The sequence below is a fragment of the Serinus canaria genome, chromosome 1 (genome assembly GCF_022539315.1).
Source record: "Serinus canaria isolate serCan28SL12 chromosome 1, serCan2020, whole genome shotgun sequence".
Classification (NCBI taxonomy): domain Eukaryota; kingdom Metazoa; phylum Chordata; class Aves; order Passeriformes; family Fringillidae; genus Serinus; species Serinus canaria.
The window spans coordinates 75,115,815-75,135,224 of record NC_066313.1 but is presented as its reverse complement, the minus strand read 5'-3'; the positions used below and the strand labels follow the sequence as shown (position 1 = coordinate 75,135,224).

At 40.9% G+C, this 19,410-nt stretch overlaps 1 protein-coding gene across 5 annotated transcripts in view; it reads right to left on the bottom strand.

Annotated features, from left to right (window-relative positions):
• FARP1 (FERM, ARH/RhoGEF and pleckstrin domain protein 1) overlaps nt 1–19,410 on the bottom strand; it is a 200,720-nt gene that overhangs the window by 34,823 nt on the left and 146,487 nt on the right. For 3 of the 5 annotated variants that reach the window (XM_030234265.2, XM_050985358.1, XM_018908781.3), the window contains exons 8-13: nt 19,053–19,200; nt 16,343–16,438; nt 15,617–15,780; nt 13,936–14,004; nt 13,124–13,199; nt 11,239–11,476 (exon numbers count right to left, since the gene is read on the bottom strand). In XM_030234265.2, the coding sequence (XP_030090125.2) occupies nt 11,239–11,476; nt 13,124–13,199; nt 13,936–14,004; nt 15,617–15,780; nt 16,343–16,438; nt 19,053–19,200 (791 nt within the window). The remainder of the gene's footprint in view (nt 1–11,238; nt 11,477–13,123; nt 13,200–13,935; nt 14,005–15,616; nt 15,781–16,342; nt 16,439–19,052; nt 19,201–19,410) is intronic. The other 2 variants (XM_050985889.1, XM_050986367.1) reach the window with 1 other exon arrangement.

Genomic DNA, 19,410 nt, shown 5'->3' with positions numbered 1-19,410 from the left:
TTTGCAGCTGGTAACATGGAATTGTCTATGCTCATACTTCAAGTGATTTTTATTTAGATTTAGAATTGGGCCATCTTTCCAATTTAATGGAGTCAGCTGTATACACACAAACCAAGAGAATACACAAAGGAATGTTTATCTGAAGATTATTTAAGTGTGCACTAAAATTACATCATTGGAGGAGTGGGTAGAAATTATCATGCATGTGCTTCAATTATTTTCTAAGTATGGGTTTAAGAAGAGAAACCAACACTGGTTGATGACAGTGGCAAATAATGAGAATGCACTTTACCATGGCATGACAGATTTTACCATCAATGCCAAAATTCCTGGAGTGATTCTTAGTTCCACTGACACCAGAGAAAAGTTCTGCAGTAGGGAAGGTAACAAAAGAAGCAAAACTTGATTGAAATCTATTGAAGATAGATTGCAATCTAAGTTGGGGGGGGAAAAAAATCTATGAAATGGTAATGGCATTGTACATGGCCACAGGACATGAAAGTATGAGTTATCTTCCTAGCTTTACACGTGTCTCCAATCGCTCCCAACCAACATACATATCTACCATGTGCTACACAAAAGGAAGCCAGCACCTAGAACCAAACACTTAATAGCCACACCTTTGTCAAAACACACATCAGTTGCTTGCTGCAGTTTGGGGGCAGGAAGGCACAGAGTGCTGGCAAGCAGGGGGTGCCCTGCCAGAGGGACAGGCCAGGCTCTGCCCTCAGCCACCAGAGGCAATCCATCCCACTCACTGTACCTTGGATACTCTTGGCTCCTGTCACACACAGCTGTGAACCCACAGGGGCTGAGGATGGTGCCCATGGAGTGCTGGGCTGAGTGACACTGCTCTAAACATGGCCCATATCAAAGGAAAGGCAGTTAAAATCAGTACTTTCCACATGATGAGGCAAGTCTCTCCCAGAGGTCAATTCACACCACAGGTGGCCTGAACTGCCTACTGCCTCTTTGTTGAATACATAGGCAGCATGAGATGACTTGAAACCCCTGGTCAGAAACTAACCTAACACAGGGGAGCTCCCCTCTTTGAGAGGGAGACAAATGGGACTCAGTGTATCCTGAAGATGCTCCTCCTCCATTCATTTTCTTCTGAAACTGCAGAGCAACAAGCTCAGGCCACTTAGTGCTCTGCACCTACTTCAAAAGGAACAGTTCCCATTCATACACAGTGGTTTTTTAACAGAGAGGAAGAGCACAGAAGTGTTAAGATGCCCATGGGAATGCTCCTTTTCTGTGGAGTACCAAGAAGTGATAATGACTCAATTATGGAGAGTGAGAGAAAACATTACAAAGGTGACTGAAATTCTGCTGGAAAACTTCATGTACTGCTTAAGATCTCATCAAATCAACTCTTGAGAGTTTTATTGTTCTCAAGGTTGCTGTTATTATTATTATTAGAAATTAAAAACATATTAAGAATCAGAAAAGCACCTTTCTCAATACGTGGAATGTTGCAGGGCTTATTCTCTCCTACTCCTGCTCCATGGCCCACTCTGTAGTCAGGGAAGGCTTGTGACATCCATACCCCACTTACTCAACTTTAATGTCTGATCAGTGTTTTCTAAACTCCAGTCTGGCAGATGAAACCCAGGTTGTTTCCCCTTTCTCCTTGTCATTACTGAGCACATCACTTATGAAGGCTCTTTAATAAGAAAGTATCTGACAGAGCTGCCACTGCTGTGGCCATACAGTCTAGCTTAATTTTCCATTTTCACAGTGGTTGCATAGCTCTAATGAGCATCTAAATGTTTTGGTCAGAGAAGATATGTGGCATGGGGGAGAGATAGCACCAGATGAAGCAGCAGAAGTTTTCATATGCACTTCACCAATCACTAAAGTACCTCAGATTGAAGAAGAGTTCAATAATGGTGTCCACCCCTTCTCTCCCCAGCTGTGAACCAGGCACAGTCATGCTGCTGCAGAGTTTATGGGATAGAGATTCTGCTCTGTTCTCCCTCAATGTAAGAAAAAAAATCCCACTGACTTCCACAAAAGCTTGAGGGGAACCAGTTCATCAAGCTGCACTTCTCTTCCCCATGACAAGAATCAAGCTGGAGCAGTGGATACAGTTTGTTAGTTTGAAAAGTAGTTGCACAACAGCTGGAAATTAACGTACAACCATCCCTGAATGCAGTACCAAGGATTTTGAGGAGAACAGGAATTAAAAACGAACTTGTGGAGAAATCCAATGTCACACAACCACTAACTCTGCCTGGCTTGAAGAGGAGCTTGAGAGGAAGAAAGGTTCACTTTGATGTCACAGCTGCAAAATGCACACCCACAGCAGTGAATTTGGGAAAATGGTGCACCTTCTCAACGAACCAATTTCCTCCTATTTAGGACAAAGCATCAGCCAGCAGTTGGACAGAACAATTAAACCAGTGACAGTTTTACAGCAAAATACCAGTTAGAATGAGTAAAAGCCTTCAGGTACAGGTGAAACTAAAAATAATAATAATAAAAAAATTAATTCCATGCATACACAGTTAAATGGCTTGACATGCTTATAGTCTCATCAAGCTTGGTGTTGGTTTAGTAGCCAGCAACCTCTCCAGCTGGTAAAGGTCCATGCTTTATTGGTGTACTGCAGTATTAGACAGCGGTGGGTGTGAAATCAGACAGTAACTGCTGTTGGCCTACATCAGGGTCTGCTCACATCTCAAGAACAAAGAGCCAGCATTACAGTCTGGGGAGAATGCAAGGTCACTGGGCATCAGCCCTTTGTCTAGCCTTGATCTCTCCAGACAGAAATAGAGCGACCTCCAGGAGGTTTTCCTGCTGTACCCAGGGTTAGGGTTGGTTTGCATTGTTTGCCTTTAAACCAACATGACACAGTGCCACAACAGAATTGGAAACCTTCAGCCCCCATGTAAGCTAATGCCACAGATACTGTCCATTCCACCAGGACACCTCCCCAGGACTGCAGTGATCCTGCTCACGAGCCCACAGCCCGCACTGCTGGGTGCAGCCTTCTTTAGGAAATGAAGGGCAATCTGAGGGTGCTCAGTGAAGCCCAAATGCCCTGGAAAAGAGACCTTCTCCCCTCGCTTCCCTCTCCTCTTTTGCTCCTCAGCATGGTGTGGTTTCTCAGCCTGAGAGTCACAACCTGGCGAGGGTTTTCATTAATTCTGAGATGAGGAGTGCTCCGTGAGGCAGGATCACTGTAACAGGAGGAATTAGGAACTCCAAATACAAAATAGGCATTTCTGCAGTAAAAGGACATTGAGACAGTGCTCCAAACAATGCAAGGAACAGAAGATATACCATGCTTTGAGGATAGACAGAACATTGAAAAGGCTTTTTCTCCCAGAGAGGTACATGCTGACAAAACAGTGCATACAATGAAACAAAAAATGTTTCTCTTTAAAAGGTATTAAACAAATGACAAAAATGAGAATGAAGTCCCCAGCATTGCCAATCTTCAAAATTAATTTTTACTATTGAGATTTATTTTCAAAAAATCTATGCATGTGCACACACAAAAATCAGGAAAGGGCTGGGTAAGTGAACACTGCCAAGCTCATGTACTTTTGTTAGTGGGCCCAGGTGATTTTTTTAGCAGGAAAAGGGAAATACAAGGATTCAGCTTATCAAATATTTTAAGTGCCTCGTGGAAAAGCAACAGGCATGAGCTCTAAGATTCTCTGAACTAAACAGAAAGATGTACCTATGATCTTGCTGAAAACCATCAAAGGCAAAAGCCTGTTCTCTTCTCAAAACCAGATTTGCAGCATTTTAAAGAAAGCATCTAATCTAATTTTAACAAGCTTGAAAGCCCTTGAATCAGAAAGCATTCATTTTCCTTCATCCTTCCATGCTCAGTCTGTGACAGTCAGTATCATTACTGCCTTTAGACTTAATTTTTACCAATGTGAACTGGAGATTTTTATGGTTCTCAGGAGCCAAAACTTAAAAAAAAAAAAAAAAAAAAAAAAAATCATCAGCGACAATTACATCTTAAACCTGCAACCATTCTTGAGCAAACTATTTACCATTATGTCATGCAAATTTATGATCCTAAGGTCTTTACTCCCTGTACTGTAATAACACCACCATTATTTACACACACACTTGAGAAAAACGTGCCTGTGAATACATTGCTCAGCCAGGCACAAAGGATTTCCAGATCTCGTAACATTTAAAAGAAAGTGCTCACTGCTTTTAATAACAAACAACATAAACCAAGCTTATTCTACATGCTCTTTATAGAACACAGGATTAGAACAAAAGACAAAATACTCTGTAAAACTGCTACATGTCACCCAATCTAGGAGTTTTGCTCATATGATGCCTTTGATTTTTAAGCAGAAATTCTGTATTTAAAAATATCAATGGCACCACACAGCCGAACCGTAGGGAGGAACACAGAAGACGCCTTTGCTCAGGATGCACATGTTGCACAACAATTATTTCCCTTACAAATAAGTAACTAAGATATGTGCCTTTGTCTAGGCATACTTCAGTAACTATAGAAACTAGAGAAACAGAAGAGGAAAGATTTTGCTGCTGTCAGTTTCCTAAGATTTAAATTTCCTTCCTTTCTAGAACCTGACAGTACAGGCAAAAATTTTTCCTAATGTAGCTTGACTGAAACCAGAGCCCACTGCTACTCACATTTGAGATAAGTTACAAACCAGTCTGAGCCTTGGGTCCTCATGATGTAAACACTGTGCATCTGCCACCTACCATCAGAAGACCCACAGCCATCACCACCAAGAGAGGACACCAACGAGCAGCTGATTTCTGAGAAAAGGACTCTTCTCCTACCACTTGTGTCTGACAGCAGCTAACAAAAGAAAGACCTACATAGTATTAAAAATTGTTCCAGAAGATTCAATTTCCCTCATATATTTAGGGTTTCTCTTATTTTTTTATGGATAAGAGAACTGATCCCCTAAATGAAGAGGAAAGAGATGAGCTAAAGTATACAGAAGCTGCCTTAAGAAACTACACTATTCAGAGAGAGAGAAAGAGAGAGAAACATTACTGGAAGACAAAAAAGGGATTTTGGCTTACTTCACTTTATTACATGCTTGAACAGGGAACCTCTTTCCTTCACATTCACTGCTCTTTCCAGCTGGTGACAACCATGCTGCTGAATGACAGGGATTCTCCAGTGATCCACATTTCTGTGCACAAGGCTGTGACACCCAACTTCCTCAAACATGTGTGGAAGTCAGGAAAAACTTGGATTGGTAATTTGCTTTTCGTCATTAGAAGTTAAATTGCAGCAATTAAAATTTCATTCTAAAGTCACCTCTGACAGCAGTCTAATGGCTCATTAAGACAAATGAGATTAGTTAAACAAACACGGAATTTGACAGAATTTATAGGTCAGGCATCCTTTTTTCTGTTAAAGAACTGTTCCAGAAATAACCACAGCTAATTGCATGTAGATCATACCAATGAGATCTGAATCACTGGTTTTACCAAAATTCAAAACTGGGTCTGCTTCCTCAGTTCAACTGATCAACATAATTCACTGGGACTTGAAACTCTCAGAAAAAGAGTGGAAAGCACATTATGCCAAAGGGAACTGCAAATAAATAGGGCTAGACATTTTTTGTGTGCTTTAAGATGTTTTTTATTCTTCTTTTTTCCCTGTCTTCCTGGAGCTCCCCAGAAGAAACTTCTAGTGATTACAGAGAGTCTTTGTTTGTGTGCTTATCGTGGGACTGAAGAGGACAGAATTTAAAACATCTCTGCTTCTTAGTGAAGCAAAAAAGGGGCTTATAAACAGCTTTTAGATCTGTCTCACCCCCTTTCCATTTGACTTTCTCTGGTCACCACCAAGTACTTGCATGTACAGACAGAGAGGTCAAAACAGGAACTTCTGGCATGAATGCCCTTGCTTCAGAATGAACGGAACTGCTTCAACTAATAAAAGCCTCACTGCAAACAAAAACCTGTCCTACAAATATTCAGGGGAGAAAGTACAGGTCCTGAAGCAGTCTGGTCAAGGAATACAGGCCCCATTTAGTGAATTAATTCACAAGCCATTGTTTTTTCACTCTTTACTGGGTTCTACTGATTACATTCAACATTGCCAATGCTGCTCTGTGGGGAAAATTCTTTCTAGTTTTGCATGCCCTTTAATCTTGAAGAAAACTAATAGACTGATACGATTTTCCAAACTATTGACATGCAATTCTTTCATTATGCTCATCTGCTGATAGCTCAGCTCAGTGTAGCTCACATAAGATAAATGACAACACAGCAAACCTAAAAACTTTCAGTCACATGTTGACATTTTTTACCTACAGGAATTTCTCTTCAGTTTTTCTTGATATACTCTGTATCCAGCATGCACGGCAATGGTTAATGGGGTGGTGCCTGTTAGGCAGGCTATGAGCCACGAGTGAAATGGCAGCATTTGGTGTAAATCATCTTCAGAGAACACTCCTCTCTGCCATGCACAAGGAGTATGTTTGCTAGGGGATATGGACTTAAACTGAAAACAGTGCAGTCTAGGCCATTCAGATATCAATTATCCAAAGCTCCATACCTGGAATATCCTATGTAGTTCTTGGCTCCTACAACAACTTGCCACTCTCCCTCTTTCCTTCATCTATTTATTGGCAGATTTAATATCCCAGGTCACTGAGGAAAACTAGATTCTAGGAAATGCTGTCATGAAAAAAAAATTCCAGAAGATCCCAAGAGGACATCACAAGTTTGAGCTGCTGCTGAATAGGAGAAACCTCAAAATTGTCTGACATGACCTTTCCACAGCCATTGTAGAGGATGGCTGAATGTGGTTAAGTAGTCAGAATAGTAAAGAAATAATTTAATTAAAAAGAGGGTCTTTTATCCAGAGATTACCTAGATGTGCACGTTATTATGGACAAACCCCTAACTGCTTTTGCAACTTGTCTCCATATTTACCCAACCACATGGACAGAGTTGAATTCATCAACCCAACAAGAGGCTTCTTCCACATCCTCTGGAAAGACAGGAGATGGGTGATGCAGGACTACACCATTCAGACTGGACACAGCTGCTCAGTCTCACTGGGACTCAGCTGCCTCATTCGTACCAGCTGCCTAAGGATATCTGGGCACTTGGTGAGTTTGGGACTGAAAGTTCATTATTGACAATAAAAATTTTAGAAGGGTGAATCAAAACTACCATCAGTCACATTCCAGAATCTTCTGGAATTGGTGGGAGAATCTGTTAGTTACTCTGTAACTACCTGCTCTACTTGAGACAAAGGTATGCTTAGATCACTGCTGTTGTCCAGTATATTCAGATTAATAAATGTTTGCAACAACCAACTAGAACTGATAAGCTCCTCTTGCCACGAGCACTTTGTGAGCCAGGACAAGAATTCCTCCACTTCATTTCATTTGCAGTCTTGCCCTAATGGTTTCTCCTCTTTTTCTGCAAGGTCCTTTTGATTGTCCCACAGAAACAAATTCCCAGATAAACTCTAAGGGGCCTGATCCTATTTAAAAATGTAAGTTTAAAACTCCTTTCTCACTTCACCATTCTTGGCAAGGGCTCAGACATGAACCACATGTCTGCTGGAGGAATTTGACCCACAGACTGCTTTAATTACAACCTTGTCTGCTGATATTAAACGGAGCTTCACTGGCATTAGAATGCTGCAGAAGTAATTAATCCTAAATGAAATTATTTCCTATGTCATTTATAAACTTTACTTCTTTTAACTGGAAGAATTCCATGTGTTAAAACAACAACTACTTCACCATTCAAAGCTGAAAAAATGCCAGAAGATAGAAAATTCCTCATATTGCATTTTTGAGGGTAATATTGAAGTGGGGAAAAGAAAAGCTGTTGAGACACTTTATTAGCAACTAGGCTAACTCCAGCTACCCAGTGGGTCTGTTCTAAAAAGTTTAGACTTTAATATCTTTGTAGGCATATGAGAGAAGAATCAGGCCTGGAACAGTATCCAAAAGGATGCAAAATAGCAAACACCACTTATAAAATTGTATATTCACTTAAATCCACAGTGAATGTGAAATCTGTTCACATTTCTTAAGTAGCAGAAATGACTGCAAATCCTTTTGTTGAAAATCCATTACTTGAACTCTAATTTTACTGGCTAATGAAGCAATTAATTCATCTGTCCAAACTGCTATTACTTTACTTTATACTTACTGATCCTTTTGCTGCACAGGCAATAAAAAATAAATCAAAAGGAGAGTCATGCACCCACTTCCCCATGCTCACACTATTTGCTGATGTGAGCTTCAACTACTTATATTTCATCTTATATATTGTTGACTTCAAGGCAATTATTTTACAGCTATTCTAAATCCAAACCACAAACCATCCTCTTTTAGAATCATATACAAGCAAGCTTTTCCCTAATTATCAATCTCACTGTTTGTAGACTCATGCTCTTAACTACAGGAATAAATGAGAGTATTCCCTGTCCCCAAAATATCAGTATCTAAAGAGATGCTTTAAATCATTCCTGTTCAAGAACGAGGTATCTAATCTCTAAGAAAACCAACACTCTAAAGGAGCTGAGAGAGTTAATACTTATATTTACACAAAGATATACTTTACTTTCAAAACAGTATATAACAACACATGACTAACTACTAGGTATATACTAGGTATATTTTCAAATATCCTTCACTCAGATTAAATTCTGTTAAAGTGTGCATAGACCAAGGCATTAGAAAAATTAAAAAGACTTCTTATAATTTCTGTAAAAACAATCTTGAAAATTTTTATATTGTCTAAATTTACAAAGTCCTGTAACTTTTTCAGGAGTAATTATGTGAATGGATCAATCACTGCTGCATGCATGAACTGCATGATGTAGATCACTCAGAGTGACCTGCAGTTCAGTCAATGCTGTTGTTCATCAGTTAAAATGCTGGGATTTATTTTCATTCTTCCACAAGAAAAATATATAAAAGTTATAAGGCCAATTATAAAGAGCACATCTTGTCTCCCAGCTCTAGTAACTGCAGAACAGTTTCCTACAGAGGACCTTTTGTCTGGGTTTTCTTACTTAACTTGGAGAACTAAGATCAGATTTTATTAGGATACCTTAATTCTCAATACTTCTAGGAAGTATACACAGAATTAGTCTCTTTGTCCTTCTGCCCATATCCACTCTATGGATAGAACAGAAGACCATCACCCTGGAGCACAGTTACTCCTATCATTCTCCTGTCAGGGGATGAAAAATTTCTGAGGTGGCACTACTAAAAAAGTAGCCTATGACAGAGTAATTGGATCCTGCACAGATAAAGATTTTTTGTAATCAAAGCAAAAAATAAAACAGCCACCATCTCCAAACCATCCACCACAGAACTTAGATGTCTCTATAATAATTTCACTGAAAGTATAAGCAATTAAAAAATTTCTTGCAATACATCTCTATATTTAACTGATAAAGGATAGAAAGGATTGCCTTGCACGTAATACTCATATCACTCTTCATTAGAGCTATTCTGATCAAAGTCTTTTTCACCTGAATTGTATCTTTCATCCTGTTCTTTTTCTTGCCCAAGGAAGAGTTTGGCGTTTCAAAATCTCCATCACCAAATCACCCTGTTTAACCCACTGAAGGAAAAGACAATACTGAAATTTTATACATGCCTGATTTGTACCCTCAGTTCATCAGATTATAAAATGAGTTATGAAGAAGGGTAGATCAGACACATTCTTGCTATGAAAAAAATTTCCAGCATATTTCAAGATTTCAACAAGTCCTGGTCTTGAATATCAAGCTGCCTGCATTTGGCTGCAAGTTAAATTTTTTTTTCTCCTAACTCTGTTGAGGCACTCGTAAGTTGCTCTCCTTATATGGAGAGAAAAAGATTGTAACAGACATATAAAAGAGCACAATGTACCTACTTGATGTGATTGTTTGTTTTGTCAAAATAACTAGTCAAATATCAAAGCAGCTACAACATGTATCTAAAACAAGACTTCACACAAAGAAGAGGAGAGTGTTATTAAGTCTTACAGAGGTACCTAAATAATTTTCCTCTCCTCCTGCCTTTCAGAGAAGATGCAAACTGTTAAGCATCACTGAGACTTATTACTGTGTTCTAGCATCCTTTCCCTCTGGCTGGCCTGCACAATAATGTCTGAAACAGCCCATGCACTTGAAATTATCACCAGCCACTCGTCATGAGCCCCAGCAGATGCAACCACACCACTGAGCAACCACAGTATCCCCTGGTCTTGTACATGCTGGTGCCTAGCAGCTGAAGACCTGCACACCATCTTCATCACTGAGGCCGACAGACACATCCTCCTCTACCTCCTCATCAAGCTGAAGGCTTCCAAAGGAGTACTTATTTCTAGGCATGGGAGAGGAGCTCAGCACAACGGGGTTTCCAAACACCAGGGGGTGAGTGAAGGGATTAATGACTTCTGAGTCAGAATCACTGGATTCTGTCCCACTGCTGGTGGAGCCCTCCATCATCTGGATGGCAGCCATGTGATCCATCATGCCACTGGCACGCAGCGACTGCATCACCGGGCTCTGCTTTGACTGTGCCCCAGCTGCCATACCATTGGCCATCATTTTGCCTTCTGGAGAAGACATCTTAGCCACCCCACCTCCTCTGCAGTATCTCTCTGATCTATACTCCTGCCCAGGGGTTGAGGATACCTGGCTCAGGATAAATGGATCTGTAACTGACTTATTGCAGAGATTATGGGTTTTCTGTGCACGAGGCCGTTGAGAACCTGGAGAATATCTGCAATAGCCATGGCAGTTAGTGGCATGGCCGTCCTCCTCCCCAGTCCTGGCCCTGCAGTCGTGCCCATTTTCTGAGACATAGCCCTGAGAGCCAGTTCTACTCAGGCTCATGTTAGGGCTGGACTCCTTGCTGCTGGGAGGCAATGGAGTGGCCAGCGGGCTGCGGCTCCCCGGCCCTCTAAACATTTCATCGACCAGAGAGCTATGCCTTGGCATCCTGGGGCTTCCCCCAGTGTAGAAGGAGAGATTAGCTGTGTTATCATCAAGGTACTCTTCAGAGACATACTGGGAAGACTTTAGAGAAGCTGAGGAGTCCCTAAATCTAGTTCTATTGCGATTTTCATCTCTGTAGTGAATATAGGCACCACTGGTCAAATCACCCTCATAATTGTCATTTGTTTGGGAATATGACCGGGTTATTTGTCCTCTGAGGAGATCATACTCGCTATCTACATCACTGCAGTCAATGAAAGGAATGGAGGTGCTGCTGCCATGAGCAGCCCTGGAAGCTGGACCTGTGCTTGGCTGCTGTGATTGAGGTCTGTTCTGCTGCATCCTATCCTTAGTAGGCTCCTCTTCTTCCTCCACTGCTGAGACCACTGCTCCATCCACCTTTCTCCCTTCCTTTGGACTCTTCTTCAAGGAAGGGCTCTTGTGCTGTCCAGTGTCTTCTGTTGAAGATTTCAACTCCTTCCCTTGCCGGCAGCTCTGCACTGCTGCAGCATCATTGCTGTTCCCATAGGCTCTAGCAGTCTGGAAAGATAATAGAGGGGGACACAAAGGGAAGGACAAAAGGGGAAGGAGGGTGGGAGGGGAGAGGTTTGGGAGGGATGGGAGCCAGAGGGAAAAGGCTGCATGTAATTACACACCAGCAACATAGGAGTCTCTTGGAAAGAAAAGAAGCAACCCAAGCCTTAAAACTAATTGGAATTAAAAAAAGAAAAAAAAGAGGTTTCTGATCTGGAAGAACAGAAAAAAATCATAGGCTAAACAAGGGAAAAGAAGGCATACAGTGCAGTGATAATGTAAAAAGGGGTATTTGAGGTGTTTCCGTGCTCTAAGGCAGCTGCTAACACTTTAAAAACATCAACTGGTGCACTCTACCCTGAGAACCTGGAGGAAAAGATAAAAACATAAAACAAATTCTGCATAGCCTACTTAGATACACTAAAAAAGTCACGAGTGAGCTTTTGAGCACCCTACATTCACTCCCTGGAGCATACCTGCCCCTGGTTCATAGGCTGGCTTTTCTGCAGGCATCTGCCCAGCAGCCATGCTCCATCTACCTGAGCTTGTCTCAGCAACATTAAAATGCTGCAAGCTATTTGAAATGGGCTCCATCTATAACAAAGTTCTCTGAAGTTCCTAAATTTGCAGAAAGGAGAGAGCCTGTGAATATAAAAGGAAGTGATGCATAGAAAGTGAGGGCTCAGGTAGCATTCTTAAATGCATTAACCTAGTAGCTTGCTCCTGACATTTTTAGTTCTACCTAACGTAAGGTTATGTGATCAAAGGTTCACCTCCACAGACAGATGAGCACAGAAAACACTGGCAAGTGGAGAAACCACAACAAACAAGTCAGGAAAATGAAGTTTCCTGACCTGTCTCTTCTGGAGGCTGTCCCAAGAGAGCCATCAGCCCCTTATGTTTGGTGTGTTTGGGATGCCAGCAACTGGAGAAACCAGAGCCAAAGAGTGAGGAAGAGGGTGAGGCCACTGGCACTGTCTGTGCTGTGGGAGTGCTCTTTTCTGTGTTTACATGTGTGGCTATGTGTTCATGCACTGTATGTGTGCAATCACATGAGTGCCTATAGTGAATACATGCTCAGCCTTACTGGGACCTGGGAACCTGCAGCTGCTGCAGCCTCACCACTCCTGGGCTTTTGGACTTGTGAACTCCCAGCACATGGCAGCTGTCAGCATCAGATAAATGCATATGGTATCTGCCAGAGCTAATGGCTTAGAAGGTCAGAGTTGCAATTTTTCTGAGGAAATAATTGTTCTCCTCCCTGGTTAATACCTGGTTAACACTAACCTAACACCTTGAAACGGGCAACCATGACCTCTCAGCAAAGAGAAGTAATTACACTTTCCCCAGATGCAAGAGCCAGCTTCAACCAAGGACCCTGGCAGCAACACTGAGGGTTGCAATTTTTCAGATGGTCATTAGCACAGCTCAGACAAGCTCACTATTTCTATTTGTCTGGTTGTCTGAAAGCACTGCTGTTTCACTCAGCAGAACCTAAAGCTTATGACACCCAGGGCTCCTTAGCTCCCAGCTAAATGGTAAGCAAGCAGAAAACTATGCTCCTAGGGTTTTGAAACAGCAATCAGTGGAGGGTAATCTAACAAGAAATGTTTCAAAGGATTTCATTTCCAGGGTTTCATCAACATCACTGACTTGTTTTGGCACCTCTGTATGCTGTTCTGAAGGCTGTGCAGTCAGACTCCTGATGGAATGAATCTTGCTGTGTTTCCTGGAGATAAAAGGAAAATCACATAAAGAGCTATTTCAGTTTTTTTTTTCCTACAAACAGGAATCAAGAGACATGCTTTTAAAACAAAACCTTTGAATAACAGCTTTCATAAAATTTTGCTCCAAAACAGATTAACATTCTTCCTTTCAGTAAAATTTTAATGTGCTATGTGTTGCAAACATACCACTGTAAAAGGGAAAAAGCACTGAAGCGAAAACGGTCTACCAGGTAAGCATGAATCATAAGCAATGAACTACTCTCATGGTCTTTGTGGCATTTTGGCCATTACTTTCAGCTCACCATGAGCATGATGAGTTCAGACAGAACTGCTCTAGCAAGCTAGAAGATCTTCAGTTTCCCTGGAGACCTCTCCCTTGAGCTTGGCTGTACTTTTTCTTATGTTCAGTTTTATTCTGAGCTGAGTATGTCTGTTCACACATATTAACCACATCCCAACAAAGAGGGTGCAAATCAAATTGGGAGAAAGTTACCTGTGATAGCAGGATGTTCATTGCTGAAAAACAGATTGAAGACTACTGATTTTAAGTGAACCATAAGTTATGAAACTTTTGCCAAAACATGCAGGACCATGGGATATTACACATGTGATAAACAGTCAAACCAGCAGAGAAGGAATTTTTTTTCCTTGGACTGTTGTCAAGATCTCAGACTAACTGGAAATCATGATTTTTCTTGGATTATAACATATTGGGATAGTAAATTTATTTCCTCTCACCTTTCAAACTGCACTTTTTTGTGCCCTCCTTCCTTAACATAGTCAAGAACTTGCTTCTGAGTCCGACCACTGGAAGAAAACCAGAGGTAAAATATTTAATACAATATCCCACCTGGTCATCATAACCTTGCATTCGGCTTGCATATTAAGTCACAGCAACCAGAAAAACATTTGGCACTATCAGCAGAAACTCATGTTAAGATCATACAAGGGGACCTGGTCAGATACACAGAGAGTTTTACCATTTGGCATTTACTTGCCTCTTTTTTTTTTGGTTTTTTTTTTTTTTTTTTTTTTTTGTTTGCTATGGAGCTATTTTTTGATGTCATTTCAGAACTGCTTCAATTCAGCTTTGTGGGCCCTATAGGGTACTACATTACTGGGAAGTCACTACAATGGAAAGTGAAGCAGGGGTTAAGCTTTCCTTTAATGAATTAGTATATTCTTGAATCCTTTTTAGTCAAATACCAGCCTTATCTGATATTAGCAAACCCTGGAAACAAGATGAAACCCTTGATATCTACTTCATTCCTTGGTTGCTACTATAAAACACACCTTTTTGCAGAGATTTAGCCTGGCAATCTCTTTCTACCCTTCTGCTGCAGGGTGTAAGGTAGTCAGAAAGCCCAGCACTGTCTATTGTGCAAAGCTATAAACTCCAAAGCAAACTGAAAACAGCACAGGAAACCAACACCTCAAGAATGCTCAACTGAGAGCCAAATTCTTCCAATTCATTAGAGGCTTTCAGGGACTGGAAAAGGTTACTGAATGTAGTAACACAGATCACAGTGAGTGGAGGATGTAGCCAAAACCTGCTTTCCAAAGCCTGAGGTAAGTTGAATGCACCTACAGTTTTCCATTTACTTCAGGCAGAAACTCAACAAGTTATAGTTTGTTTACCCAACATAGGTCCTTCCATGTTAATTTACTTTGCAGGCAGCAAAGTGGAAAGAGAGTCAGAATGGCTATATATACACTGTGTTCTTATGCAAGGCATCTAGAGTGCATCATTCATCTCAGCAAAGAGCGCTTCTGGCTGTACAGCTTGTATCACATTCACAAACAAAATAAACTGTATGAATAAAAGGATTTCCCCCTGGCATACACAATGCAGTATCTACAATAATGCTTCTGCCAGTGTAATGAAAAAAACCCCAAAACAATAACTCAACTATTGAAAGCTTTCCTACAGGTCTAACAGTACCACAGGTATACCTGGTCTTAGCAGAGGTGGTCATGTCAGGTAAATCCTTTGTGAGCATAAAGCAATTGCTTTTAACTACACAAATATGGGTTTATCACAGGGACATGCAACAACCTCTACTCTGATACATACCAGAGACCTCATCCTAGGAGCAGAGGATTCAAAGAATCCCCCAAAATTGCTAGCTAGTGTTGCTGAGGATACAGGTGAATTTCCTTGTGTAAAGCCAGCTGGACCCTATATATTTTTATCTTACCCCCAAAAAGCTACTTTGCAACAGCTGCTACAAAATTAATGCAGGGTTTTCCCTTCAGTGTTCTTTGCACTATTCTGTCTGAGAAGATGCAGTGGAAAATATTAAGGAGCAAACTACAAGGTAAAAAAGGTGAGCTGAAAATAACAGGTTTAATCCTAGACCATTATGGATGTGATTTTGAAATGAAGAGGCAACAAAGGTGGAAAGAGTACATGTCTTACCTGAACCTAAATGAAGAACCTCTAGAAAAAAGAACAGGTTTAGGCTTTGGTTTAGGTTCCTCAAAAAGCCTGAAAAAGGCATGATGCTCCACACAGATCTTCCAGAAAGACTTGCAAAAATCTCGACTGGCCATAAGGAATTCCAGGGTGTCCTGGAATGAACTCTGAAAATTGGGATAGCATTTGCAATGTAAGCTGGGCAGCAACATAGATTAGAGAAATGCATTGACAAATTAGGAGCTATGCTAAAAAAAAAAGAAAAAAAAAAGACCCCAAAAGCTTCTTCCCAACTTATTATTGGCTTTCAGGCTTAGCAGGCTCTGTCCCTCTAATGTTGAGACATTGCTGGTCTGCCTGTCAATATCAAAGCTATTGCTCAAACTTCCTTTCATTGGCAAATATGACAGAGATAAAGCAGTGGTTTGAACGTTAGTGAGAAGAAGTTGATTATTTGCTATACCTTAAGAATTGATGATATAGTACCAGAGCTGCAAGCAGAAGATGACTCTGGGACATTCTATTATGCTTGACTCAGTTTACATGTCCTTTGCCAGGACTGCTCACCTGATGATGCTCACCTGAGATGCCAGGTTGATATGCACAACACCAACAGAGAACATAAGCAATTAAAATATTCATGAGGTGATAAAAAACACGTGTGATCTGTGAGTAGAAATTTACCAAACCACCTTTTGTAAACTTCATCAACTCCTACCAAGGACTTACATTCACATCAGGCCGTAGTTTGATAAGAAAACGTTTCCTCTTGAAGCTCAGCTTCCGAACCTTAGCCCAGTTGAAGGCATTGATCTTGGTGTGACCCTACAGAGAACAAAGCCAGCTGGGTTTAATCATTCCAGATCCGAATGGAAAAATCTAAACCACTAAAGAAGCTTGTCATAAATCAATCATCTGTTCACTTCACTTGAAATGATGACATTTCTTATAACTCATCCTCTGATAATGCAAACCATAAACATCTGGTGCAATGACTGAAGGCAGGCACTTATGGTTAAACTCTTCCAATACAGGACTAGTTACTGTGGAAATATCCAAGTCAGTATCATTGCACAAGACAGGGTGGACCAGATTCTGCTATTTTGTGCTACTATACAGACTCAAGATTTTCTGTGGACTAAATCACCTTCCAAAGGTGCCTCACTCTATTTCCACCAGTGACAGAGGATGCAGTGAATCCAGACACATGTCACCTCACTTTGATGAAGTAGATTTTCTCCCCCTTTTTATGTCTGCAGGGCAAAATAAGTATCTCTTTAAATATTGCTTAACTGTGGGGAAAAAAAAGCAACTGCAGGTTTTGTATAGGAAGCACAAAACACTGCCTTTTATAAAGACCACCAGATGCAAAAGCAATCTAAACAAATTATTTGTCTCTGAAGAGCCACAAAATGATTTTCTGGGAAAAAGCAACCAATACCATAAGCAAACAGCAAGAAGGAAATTATCTTTATAATACTCCAACTCCCAGCCACTACATCATTAGCCCCTACCCTCCAGAAGTTTCATTTTTAATCTATGTCAGCAGGTATTGGAGGTGGTATGTTAAAATATTCCCTACAGCAGTTTGTTCAATGAAGACCTCAGTACAAACATTCCTGGAGCACGGCACAGAGAACTACTACAGGACTGCTAAAAGCAGAAACCCACGTTGATTTGGGCACCATCACCAGACAGCTGTAGGAGTAATGACAGTGTAATGATCTCTGCTAAGTCAACCAGCTGTCTAAGAATCACATAATTAATCTCCTTAAAATAATCAGCAGCACCGACACTGATTTCTAAATAAATGGCAGGCTTTAAGTCTGACTGCAGCTTATGCCATTTGTGAGTGAACTTTTATTTTCACTGGGGTCATTCTAATGAGATCCTCATATTTCAATTTCTATCAGTTACAAGCAAAATAAGAACTTAGCTCTTGACCTATGAAGTGGCTGAAGGAAGCCCTAAGCCTACTGACAGACGCCAATTGCTGAGCAGACTCCAGCAGGTCAGAACCCAGCTTCTCTTTCAGCATTCAGTCCTGGAGCTTCACCCAATAAAATTTCCAAGCTTTTCAGAAACTTTAAAAACAAAACAAAACTGTTTTGAAAGTCCCACACACATCAGGCCAAGCAGACATGACTTCAGACCTTGTCAAATCAAGCCCTGGGCCATCAAGCTGCAGCTACACTTTACAGCAGGATCTCAGCTGCGTGCTGGGACTCTGAGGTCCGTGCTGCTCTCTGTGGACACACACTTGCACCTGAAGACAGCCTTAATTTACAAGGCTTGGCAGTTCATTAATTCAGCTGATGAAAATGCTGTGGGGGAGCAGGGGAAGGGCCTGAACACACAATTGCTTGAGTTATGTGCATTTCAAACAATGTCCTAGTGTTCTCATGTTTCAACCTATGCTTCAGTTTTGGGGTTCTACCACCATTTAGCTGATCTGGGATCTTTTTAATTTGCTGCCTCTTTTTGCAGTTGTTTGGTTGGGTATTTTTAAATCTTAAAGCATTTGGGTCAGACACTTCTGAGCTTGTTTGTTGCTGTTATTTTTCTTTATGAGAGGACTCAAAGTACTTTGTAAGGCTGAAAATACTGGTATTTTAATTACAGTCAAACAGTTAAAATGAGTAGTCTTTTTTGACAATTGTTAAAAAGGGACATTTTAAAGAACAGCTTACTTACTGTTTTAAGCACAGTCAGATAAGCATCTAAAGTGAAAGGAGCTGACACCAGCTGACTACCTGTAGCTTCACAGTTGTAAAAGCCAAATTTGTTATTTACATAAGGGGAACTGCAGAATGAGAATTTCACAAATTTACTAATGATGCTTCATGAATATGAACTAGAATGACTGCAGTAGGAAAGGAGAGGAAAAAAATAGAAGGAAAACAGTTTGGACCTTTAAAGGAAAGAAGTAAGATCCATGGATTCAGCAAAGGCCAAGGCTGGTCAAGAAAACTGTAAAAACTTTGAAGAAGTAACACTACAGAGAGCTTCTATTTACTGCCTTCATCCTTCTGCATGGACTCCAGCTATCTGTTGTTTTACTTGTCTCTGCTTCTCACCCATTTAATGTGCACCAGGCCTGCAAGACCTACCTGCTCCTACATGTAGGAGAAGTCAGCATGGCCAACCTGCAAATTGTGAGCCACGGCTCAGTTTGCATCTTGATCAGCACATTGTGGATGCAGATGGAGCTCCACACTGTGCATTCACATAAGGTAGGAAAGCTCTGGAAGCAAAGGGCCCAATGCAGCTATGGAGGTTTAAGATAATCCTTAGCAAAATTTTGGAAGTTCCTGCATTTTCCCAACTGAATGTTTGTAGACATGGCTGAGTTCCATGAATTCTGAATTCTGGAATTCAGAATTCTTACTGAATTCTTACTGCTGTCTCTGCTTTATGAAGTACAAAATCATGCTCTAACCTGAAACACCAGAATGCCAGTGTTGGCAACAGCCAGGTTGATCTTTGTCCCCTCCCTGTCCTTGGCTGGGTGCAAGCGTATCCCGTACATCTCCAGCCGACGGGCAATCTCCAACAGCTGGAAGTCAGACTCTGCTGGTGTCTGTCCCCTTGAGAAGGAAAACAGAGAACACTCACAAGCTTGTCACACCTTTTAATAGAGATCAAGAGGTCCTCCAGAGAACAAAGAGACATTTGATCAAAGAGATTGAAAACTGTCAGAGGGATAATATCTGCTTGGTTCTTCTACATCCCCAGACTTTTATCAGCTAGAACAACAACTTACTCTAAATAAATATCAAAAAATACACAGATTTTAC